At 55.6% G+C, this 10,550-nt stretch overlaps 1 protein-coding gene across 2 annotated transcripts; it reads left to right on the forward strand.

Annotated features, from left to right (window-relative positions):
• Window positions 1-300: 300 nt before the first annotated feature.
• Window positions 301-8,067, forward strand: LETM2 (leucine zipper and EF-hand containing transmembrane protein 2). Of its 2 annotated transcripts, XM_075444719.1 has the most exons (10): window positions 302-535; window positions 884-1,235; window positions 1,392-1,535; window positions 1,778-1,912; window positions 2,370-2,573; window positions 3,801-3,920; window positions 4,980-5,090; window positions 5,234-5,320; window positions 6,072-6,146; window positions 6,790-8,066. In XM_075444719.1, the coding sequence occupies exons 1-10, from the start codon at window positions 504-506 to the stop codon at window positions 6,838-6,840; spliced, it is 1,311 nt and encodes a 436-aa protein (XP_075300834.1). In that variant the 5' UTR covers window positions 302-503; the 3' UTR covers window positions 6,841-8,066. The 2 variants fall into 2 exon arrangements, with proteins under 2 accessions (XP_075300835.1, XP_075300834.1); XM_075444720.1 differs by lacking the exon at window positions 5,234-5,320 and having other exon boundaries at window positions 301-535; window positions 6,790-8,067.
• Window positions 8,068-10,550: the final 2,483 nt, after the last annotated feature.

Raw genomic sequence — 10,550 nt, forward strand, 5'->3', positions numbered from 1 at the left:
CAACCAGAGACCGCCCCCGCCGCCGTCACGGGCCTCCCGTCTTCCCAGGCCGCTCCCGGGGCGCCCCCTCCTCCTCCTCACCCTCCCTTACGTCACGCCCAGGCCCGCCGCGTCGCGATGCCGTCACGCACCGGCTCGTGACATCACCCTCCAAGGCCCGCCCTCCCGCACGTCGCCGCCGCCGCCAATGAGCGGCGCTTCCTCAGGGCACCTCGGGTCAAGCCCCGCCCCTCCCTGCTCCCATTGGGTAGCCTCCAGCAGGGCCGCAGATCCTGCCTTCTGACTGGCTGCCGGCGCAAGGGCTGTGACGCGACGCGATGGCGTGACGGAGAGCGGACCATAGAGAGCCGCTCGCCGGGCTAGAGCGCCGCGGGCAGGGCGCGATGGGCCGGGCCGGGAGGAGCGGGGCTGAGGCACCGGGAGCGGGGCTGCCGATGGGCCCGGGCCCGGCCGGCCCGCAGCGCGCCCCGGTGCCGCGGGAGGCGAGGTGACCGCGCCGCGCCATGGCGCTGCCCCGCTGCCGCCTGCTGCTGAGGTGAGGCCCGGGCCGGGATCGCGGGGCCGGGATCCGGCAGCCCCTGGCGGGATCTGTCGGGGGCTGCGGGCTGTCGGCGGCTGTCGTGACACGGAGCGGTCCGCCAGCTCGTGGCTCTGTCACCAGCTCCAGCGCCGGGGCCGCCGTCTGTGCTGCAGCCTCCCGGCGCTCCCCGCTGCTGGCGCGGGAGCAGGCCCCGGGGCCCTGCCCGCGGCTGGAGGAGGGGGGCCTGGGGCGGATCTGTCCCGCCAGGCTGACCCCGGCTGCCCCACGCTCAGGCCGCCAGCCTGCGCGACGCGTCGGTGCCCCGGCCCACTGGCGCCTGCTGAAACACCTCTCCCCTTCCAGAGCCTGCCAGCTACTCGCGCACTCCCGCTCTCCGGCGGCTGCCCTGCTCCAGCTCGTGGATTCCCACTTCAGCCGGACCTGGGTGGGCACTGCCCTGCCTCGCTGGCCAGCCGGAGCCCCGCCAGCGTTCCACGCGTCTGCCTGCGTGCGCCGGGAGCTGCCGGCCAAGGCGCCGACAGGACGCGGTGTAGAGGCTCCCGGGGGAAAAAAGTCTCTACGCCAGAAAGCTGCGGATGAGCTGAAACATTATTACCGCGGGTTCCACTTGCTTTGGATCGATACCACAGTGGCTGCCCGGATGGTGTGGAGGCTTTTGCATGGTCAGGTCCTCACGAGGAGGGAGAGGCGAAGGGTAAGTGCCAGGCCCACAAACGCCTTGCTAAAACGATGCGTCAGGAGGCTTGCTGTGATGAAAGGCGTTCAGCCGCTCGGTGCCCAGGCTTCTCTGGAACGCGAGTTTCTTGTGTCTGTCTGAATCATGACGTCTGCTGTGCTTTTCTCTGTGCAGCTGCTGAGAACTTGCGCAGATCTCTTCCGGCTGGTCCCCTTCCTGGTGTTTGTCATCGTCCCCTTCATGGAATTTCTGTTACCTGTGTTCCTGAAGCTCTTCCCTGAAATGCTGCCCTCCACGTTTGAGACGGAGTCAAAAAAGGTTTGTGTCCTTTCTGAAGATGTAGACTCTATACCCCAGCTTGTTAGAACATCCATACAGCTGCGTACAGAGCCGTTGTTTCCTGCCTGCTGCTGTACACGGGTGTCAGACACACGTCTAGGCCGGGCATTCCTAGCTCATTCCCGTACAGGAGAGCAGTCCTATTTCATCTCTATCCCGGAATCCCTGCCCTTCTGATTTTGAAGTGGAATTTCTAATTACGTTTTATTTCCTAAATGAAGGAAGAAAAGCAGAAAAAGAAATTGAATGCAAAGCTGGAGCTAGCAAAGTTCCTGCGGGAGACCATTGCAGAGATGGCCAAAAGGAACAAGGCAGATACAGGTCAAGGAAAACAATTCTCTTCTTACGTGCACCAGGTAAGACGGGCTGCGCTGGGAAGGGCAGCAGGCGTACTTAGGCCGGCTTTAGCGCTGTTGTTTGGGGCGGAGGACAGGGGATTTGTGCAAAGATTGCCGAGAGGTTTGACAGCGCAGAGCTGTCCTGTCAGGCGTTACTGCTGACTGGGTGCCCTCCTGCAGCTCACACCCTGGTGACACTGGCTTTTGACCCCTGCTGCCAGAGCTGTCTGTACAGACAAGCCTCTCCATCCTGGAACAACAGTGAACGTTTTACCCTGTGAAATCCTTGAAGTGGCCACTCAAAAAACCTGTTTCACTTTGGCCTTTGGACTGTCTCATTCTGTTTCCATTCCACAGACGGGAGTGCCTGTGCGGGAGACAGGAGGGGCTCCTTGCGTAGAGCGGGGGAGCGGATTCACGGACTGTCACTCTGTTCAGGTTTGGCTTTTGGCCCTGATGCCTCTGCTTTGTTTAGATTCGTCACAGCGGCCATCAGCCCAGTACCCAGGAGATCGTACGCTTCTCCAAGCTCTTTGAGGACGAGCTGACCCTGGAGCACTTGGAACGGGCACAGCTGGTAGCTCTTTGCAAATTGCTCGAGCTGCAGCCCATTGGCACCAACAATCTGCTCCGCTTTCAGCTTCTGCTGAGACTCAGAACGATCAAGGCAGATGATGAAGTAAGTTTAAAATAGCACAGATCGAACCGCTTTGGTGGCACGGAGGCTTTTTGCAACCTCAGGTTCTGCCCTCTGAGTCACAGACTGCCTGCTTGACACAAGGCATGGGTCACTGCCCACACTCCGTCCTCAGAGGTGAAGTTTGCTGTTGATGGGCATGGGATTCTCCCCATGAGAGATTCCAGAGAAAAACAGGATGAGAATTCATCTTCCTGCACCCTTGCTGCCTTTGGGGAACCCTAAGGAGTATGACACTGCAGATGCTGTTGCTGTTTAGAACACCTTTGTGTTTTTATTCTGGAGTCATACTAACTCATAAAAAAAGGGAGATTCCAATTCTGGAGTAAATACTACATGGAAACACCAGATTTTAACCAGCTGAATTCAGTATGAGTTTATATTAGTTTATAAAGTGGCTGGATTTATATAGCATGGGGAAGGCCAAGGAGCAATCTGCCTGCTGTTCCCAGCTGACTAACGGGGTTGTTTAGAAAGTGGGACCAGACTCACAGGTGCGTAGTGAAAGGACAACAGGTAGTGGCCATAAGTTGCCGCGAGGGAAATTCCAACTTGATAAGAAAAAAAATTAAAATCAGCGAGTGGGTGAACAGTGGAACAGGTTGTCTGGAGGTGGTGAAATCCCCATCCCTGGAGAGGCGCAAAGCGGAAGTGGAAGAGGCTGAGCAATGTAAAGAAACTTTGACGTTAACCCTCTTTTGAGCAGGAGGTTGGACTGCAGACCTCCAGAAGTCCCTTCCAGCCTCCACCTTGTGATTGTGTAGGAACTGCAGTTTGAGTGGTGTTAAGAATCCTATAACGACACGGAGGAAAGACCGGAAAACTCGCTAGCAAGAGGCGACCAGTTCCGAAAGGCGTGTGCAGCTAACCACAGGTTTGGCTTCAAGCCTGCCAGCTTGACAGTCCTCAGGGTCACTGCCTCCGAGGGAATTCTGCAGACCTGTAGGATCACATGTGAAAGCGAAACTCTCAGTACTCGGGGGGGAAAAACAGAACAATCAGGATCAGAGTTTTCCATCCTCTGTAGCTGAAGACTATCCATGTTGCAGGACAGAACGAATCGACAAAGTCCATTCTGTCTCATCGTGGTGCTGGTATGACTCTGTGCGCGTTGACCTGAACAGACATTTCTCTGGGCTCAAGCTCATCAAGCGCGTGGGGTTTTGGCGTAGTCTGTGCCTAGGGTAGGAACGTGCCTTTTCATTGCAGATGATTGCCGAGGAAGGAGTCAGTGGCCTGAGCGTGCCTGAACTGCAGAGCGCCTGCAGAGCCAGAGGGATGCGATCGCTGGGTCTCTCAGAGGAGCAGCTGAAGGAACAGCTCAGACAGGCAAGTACGCTCTGGTCTGTCGTTTTTGGCAAGGTTTCTCCTAGCACAGTGGCGTGCAGCCTTCAGACAGCAGGCACAGTTTCACTAAGAGTCCATGCAAGTGTTTCTAGATGGATTCTCCCCTGCATAGCTGAGCTTTAAGGCGTGAAGTGTCCAGATTATGCCTTCGACTAAAGAGAAAAGCAAGTGGCATCAGGGTCAGCTAGAAGCAAGGTAAAGTGGGGAGGCGGAATACGTTTTAAACTTCTAAAGTATTTGGTATGACTATATCCTCAAACTATTGTGACAAAAAGGGCTGACCGTGTGGGTCATCTATGTATCGGTAGCCAAACGAGACATCGTGGCCATTGGTGCCACTGTGGCCATTGGTGCCACTGAGTGCTGGTGAAAGAGGGAATGGAACTGAGTGGGTTGGAGTTTGCGAACTCGGGATTGTACGGTTTGATTGTTGGACTCTTTCGCTGCTGTCCCCAATGTTGTACCCTAACTGTTACCAATAAAAGAAAAAACGAAATGATGATACAGTGGGAAACACCCCACACTACACCTCTGGTCTCCGTGGTACGTTGGGACTATATTGGGCACTCGAGATCGTGACGCGTTGCATACCAAATTGAGACAAATCTACCGGACTTGACTCCAGGTGGACGGGCCACCTTTACTTAACCCGGAAAAGGAACATGTATCTTATATATGTTCGATAACTAGCCAAGACTGATAGTAGAGCCAACACCAATCTTTCATAAGGGTTCAAGCAGATTCCAGGTACTGCATTTCGGATAAGCTGCAGATAATTCAAAGCACTTCGCTTTCGCTGTTGGCTGTTTGTCAGCCGTGATGTCGGTACCTCACCTGGAGTAGCTGGAGCCTTCCTCTCTGGTGTCTGTTCCGTGCGGTAACCTGAACTCGTCAAGACTATTTCTTCTCATGGTGGTAACTTAAAGCTGTATTAGCCAAATGCAAGATAACCAAGATCTTTAAGGGCAAAGAGTGCTATATAAAGAAGTACTGATGTAAAGCCAATATGAAATCACTTTTCCTTCTGTTCCCTCCTAACAGTGGCTGGATCTACACTTGAAAGAGAACGTTCCACCTTCCCTGCTCCTGCTTTCCCGTGCCTTGTACTTGATAGACATAAAGCCACAATCTGTTCCAGTTCCACAAAGCAAGGTGAGTTGCTTGAATACAACTTTCAGGTTAATAGTTGAACTATTACACATTATAAAAATGAAGCACTGTAGCATGAAACTTGTTCGTTGATCCTCCAAGTGGACTGAGGTTTTAACTGTGCTGAACTGTGTGTTCTTCTGTAGAGAGGTGAAACTGCTGAGATGATGGCATCTGTTCCTGAAGGTCAGGAGACCCTGGTGGATCCTGCCCCCCTTGTACAGGGAAGAAAGGTTAGAAAGTAGCAGTCTGCAAGTAGGAAAGTGAGCGTACAGTGCTGTAGTCTTTGGGAAGAGCAGGTGAACAAACCTTTCCAAAGCTAGACAACACCCAGTGTTTGACAGCATCGCACAGGAGCAAGGTCCGTTCTTGCACTGTGTGCGTGTTTTTGCCCGAGAGCCTCACCGTTGTGTTCACTAAGAGGCAGTGAAAGCCTACAGAGAGCTGCTGTGGCACGTCTGGTCCTGTTGCTGGAAGCAGCTGGTTGTTCAGCACCGTGCTGCTGGCCTCCAGCAGAGGAGCACTCTCGGTCTGCTAAGTTGCTTTATTCGCATAAACACAGGGACTGCAATCTGGGTACACTTAGCTCGGAGAAGCCAGCTAAGGGTGGCTGGTTTTCAGCTCTCCCAGTGAACTTGGCCTGAGCTGTCCAGGACAAAAAGAGCCAAAATATCTGGAGTAAGAAAGCCAGAGCATATGGTTCTCAGCATGAGGCTGAAGTCAGTTCCTTGGATTAGTCCATGCAGATAAAAGTAGCAATAGAAATTAAAGGAGAATATTGTGTCAACTGCTAGAAGTATTTCCAAACAGTGCTGTTAAATTGCGTAGGGGAAGCGGTGGAAATGCCGACAAACAGCTTCACGAAGGTGCGTTGCAGGGAGCAGCCCTGTCTGGAAAGGAGCAGGGACTGCCGGGGGTCTAGCTGGAGCTTTGTTTTCTGAGGAGGGGGGCGGTCTGTTTCTTAAAGCTGCTTTCTTGTTAAAGAATGAAGAATTTGTATCTCGGCCAACCAAGGAGTTGCCAGTCTCAGAAGTGTCGATGAAGCCTCCCCCACGAGAGGTAAGCTTTTCAAAATTATTGGGCTTTCCAGAGGAGATTGTTCTTCACACAACTTGCAGTCAAACTGTGGAAATTGGTGCCACAAAATGCTGTGAATGTGGAGTTCAAGGAGCAACTGGAGAAATTGTGGACGAGAACTGCACCGAGAGCTTGTAAATACAGAAATGCCACGCGTGAGAGGCTGCAGTCAATGTGGGGGGAGGTAGCAGAGCCCTGTGGGGAATCGGCAGCGTGTCCGCTCCTTGTGCTCCGCCTTCCTGATCTGCTTTGGACCCCCAGGACAGACCAGCCTGCCGTCAGAGCCACCACAGTGTGAAGGGCCAGTTTCTATCTGTAAAAAATACTACTACAGTGACTTCCCTTTTCTTTTGCCTAGTTTCTTTCTGTGAATATTTAATGTCAATTTAGCTGCTGAGGTATAAATCTGGGATGCCCACTTAAGGCATGTTTGGGAGCCCAGGCTGCATTTTATCGAGAGGAGAATGCTCCTTTACCCTGAAGAACTTTGAGCTTAGTCAGCTGTTATTCTCTGGAGCAGCTTCCTGTACGAAATGGGAAGACACCTTCTCCAGAAGAGGTTTTGAATTTTTAGAAGTGTTTGTATTGGTACTGCCTAAGATCTGCAACTTTCTCTTACACCTAGGCTAAGATGGAAGCATCTCAGAGCAGCAAGGCCGGCACCAATGGCGTCTAGCCTCAAGCCAGCAAGGACTGCCTGACGTGGGGGAGAACAGCTGTCATCTCTGCACCTCCTCGAAAGGGAAGAGCGGTTTTCCAGGAGGCTGCTCGACACAGAAAGGTGTCGTAGCCCTCAGGGGCCTCTCCGTCCATTCCAAGGTTGTTAGCAGCTAGGCCACGCTAAGGCTGCCTGGGTAGCACCAACTCCCCGTTTGTACTGGATCCCCATCCCCTACCAATTTAACTTATGTTATAAATATATTAATGACGGCGCTACCGCCCGTGCTGTTGCTGAACAGGTGCTTGTGCTCTTGAGCCTTAGGAAAGGCAGCTTTTCATTGTTGGAAAGGCCTGGGCGCAGAATGAGCTGGGCTGGAAGGCCAGTAAAGCCTGTTCTACAGTTTGAAATCCTCCGCAGGGACATACCCACATATCCAGGGCTTGTGGCTTGTCCTGCCACAGCTTTGCAAGCTCAAGCTCTTGACCCTAGTTAGCGTGGTTTAACCAGTAACTAGTGCACGGAATGACCCGTGTAGCCACGGTGTTTCACTGTCACATGTGTACCAAGGAGAGTAACTGCAGCAAAGGGAGGACCAGCGCTCTCCTCCGTGCTGTGGTTGAACTGAACTGTTCAGGGAGACTGAAGGACTCGCTGGACAAGAGCTGAAGAGGACAGCGTCCACTGCGTGAGCGTTTGCAGTCATCGGAGGGAGCTGCCGCGGGTGCCGGGCGCTGTGGCAGAAGGCAGAGTCTCGCATTCTTAGGATCCCGCTGGGTCACGCGAGGTGGCAGCCTGGGGACTCGCACGCACTTCCCAGGTCTGATGTAAGGCTTGGTTAAACCTTACCAGGCTCAGAACGACACATCAGCGTGTGCTCTCAGGCTTGCTCTATTTTACAAAATGATTCTTCACACACTCCAGCGTTGACTGTTTTTTTGGTAGACTCCACAGGAGGATACTGAAAAGCTGTTCTTAGCATTTGTTAATTTTTTACTTTTTCCTATGTAACTGTTCAGAAATCACTCACAGTGTGGATTTTAAATATGTATATTTATACTTACTGTAAAATTAAAGCTAGACTTGGTGCTAAGTAGAATGACGTGTCTTCTCTAGAGGTCCGACAGCCTTCAGAGCAACCCGACTCAGAAGAAGCCACTCAGCTCAAGGCCAGGCGATTGCCAGCACATTGAGCATGTAACTTCAGGCCCTTGCTAGAAGTGCAGAAGCAGCTTGGGGAAGGCAGCTGCCCTCGTACCGTGTTCTGAGCTCTGTCCCCGCGCCCCACCACGTTAGCACAGCCAGTACGCAGTGCTGAGTGTCGGTGTGTAGTCAGCGGTTCGTAAGTGAGGAGAGATGTTATTTCAATAAAGTGACCCCGTTGCTCAAGTGTCTCTGTGTAGCAGGGATGGGGCGTTGCCAGTGGCTGCTGCACGGCTGACCAAGGCAGAGCAGCCTTCTCTGCTTTCCTGTGCGACGGGAGCCGTGGCACCCGGATGACCCTGGCAGTCGCTGTCACTTGACCAGAACGGTGGCCCGACACCTGCAGAGCCGCTGCGTCCAGGAAAGCGTTTCGCCCCCTAAAGCGCCGAGCGCAGACGTTGTTCAGTGTGAGATTTCACGGGTGCTGAGCGCCGAGGCCAGTGTGCAGAAGTAACGGAAGGCAGGTGAGCTCTGCATTGTGGCTGGCGCACGTAAACGGCGAGACGGGACTCCTGACGTCGAGGTAAGCGGGAAGAGCAACGCAAGGGACGAGTCTCCCTGTTCTAAAGCACCCAGACGGGGCTGGCAGGGCCGGCCTAGCTCACCACGCCCTCTCAAAGCAAGGGTGGCACAGACAGGAAAGCTGGTTACCTTTCTGATAAGGTCAACAAGCTCACTGTGACAGTGGCTGGGATTTCTTGGAAGTGCAAAAGGAAAGAAACGGCAGTGAAATAAGAATCATGGAATCACAGAACAGTTTGGGCTGGAAGACGGCAGACAGCACACCCTCCAGTCCAGGTCCTGCGCCGAACCGCCCCGTCCGCGCCGAGTTACCCCGGGAGCGGCCCACGGGTGCCCGGCTCCATCCCCGCCACCCGTCCTTCGCCCTGCAGCAGCGGCTGGGCTGGGCTGCTGGGGAGCCGGGACTGCAGAACCCCGTAAGAACGGACCGGCCACGGTCTCACACCGCTGCCTGCGCGGCCCCGAGCCAGGACCTTGCTCCGGGCATCAGCAGAGCCCAGCAGCAGTGCTAAGCCCCTCGGGCCCTGTCAAGACAGGTCACACTGGTCACCGCGCTGGGGTCCCGCTCGCTGCCCTGCTGCTCCCCGGGCCGGCCTGGAGCGGGGACAGCCACGCGCGGAGCTCTCTCCTCCAGCGCACACCCAGCCAGCAGCCCCGCCGGGCTCCGGCTCCCCGAGCCACACGTAAAAGCCACGTGTACCAGGCGCAGCGCGAGCCCCTGCTCGTTTTAAAGAGCTGGCTGCAGCCCTGCAACAACACAGCAGCACACGGAGGGTCTGGTCCTCGCACGCAACCCCACAGTAACCAGCCAGCGCCTGTGTCAGGGCAGGCAAAGCTGCGCTGAGGAGTTGTTTTTCTTTCCCGGGGCAATCAAGCACCACGGGAGGGAGCGTTACCCAGAAAGGCCCTCTCGACAGAGCCCGTCTGGAGGCACCCATACTCGCCGAGGAATTTCAAGTTCCCAGAATCAGCCGTTCATTAGCGCAGCGTAATGAAGCGTTCTCAGCACCAACCAGACTTCAAAGGGCTCCGTTTTCTCCACGCCTGCAGCAGCAGCTGAGCTTCCAAGCTCAGACCCCGGCATCGCATCCAGACCCGCTCCGGCCCACAGAGGCAAAGCACAGCGAACCCCTCGGACACACATGGCTGGGCTGCCCGCAGGCAGGGCGGCAGCGGGGAGACGCTGCCTGCGACCCGTCCCCCCAGGTCAGCCCCCAGCAAGCATCATCAGCGCCCAGACGCGCTTCCCCCGCTCGCAGCAGCTCACCGAGCTCATCACCACCGCACCAGCAGCCCATGGAACGGGGTCTGAAGCAGCAAGAGAGCCTGGCAGGTTCCTTCTGCATGGCAGCCAGGAGCTGCTCTCTCCCCTGCCTTTATGCTGCGTTGGGCAGGGACCGGCTTGCCAGCAGCACCAACAGCTGAGCAGGATCAGGCCATCAGCTGCTGGGGTAAACAATCCAACAGGGACAGGGCAGGTGAAGCCCATTTTCAACCAGCACAAACGCTCTGTGGCAAACCCGAGCAGGCGTGAGCCCACCTGGTCCCGGGTTGCGGGGAGGAGTGTTTGCTGCTTCGCCGCAGCAGCGTCCAGGCTGTGTGTGGCCGTGTGCCGGGGCTGTGCCAGCCCCACCGCCCCGAGAAGGGATGCCGGGGAGAGGCAGGAGCACAGAGCAGGGAGGGTTTTATTGTCCTGGCGCCTGGAGCTGTGGAATCCACACTGTCCTGTTTTCTAACCCACCTGCAGGGAGGAGGGTCCCTGGAGCAGAGTTATCTGTGGTGGCTGAACACCCGACTCTGGGAACAGGGGTTTTGAGCAATACCATGTACCCACAGCCCTCTGCAGAGGCAAGGGCCGAGCACCGAGCTTCAGAACAGCCCGGAACGGGAGTCGGCAGCAGCAGCTCACCAGCAGCACTTCCAGCAAACCCCTGGTGCCGGCAGCCGAGCCGCTCGGGCAGAGGCAGAGCGAGGAGCTGCGGGGAGCGGATCCCTCTGGACCC

Source organism: Opisthocomus hoazin, chromosome 28 (genome assembly GCF_030867145.1).
Source record: "Opisthocomus hoazin isolate bOpiHoa1 chromosome 28, bOpiHoa1.hap1, whole genome shotgun sequence".
In the NCBI taxonomy this organism is placed as follows: domain Eukaryota; kingdom Metazoa; phylum Chordata; class Aves; order Opisthocomiformes; family Opisthocomidae; genus Opisthocomus; species Opisthocomus hoazin.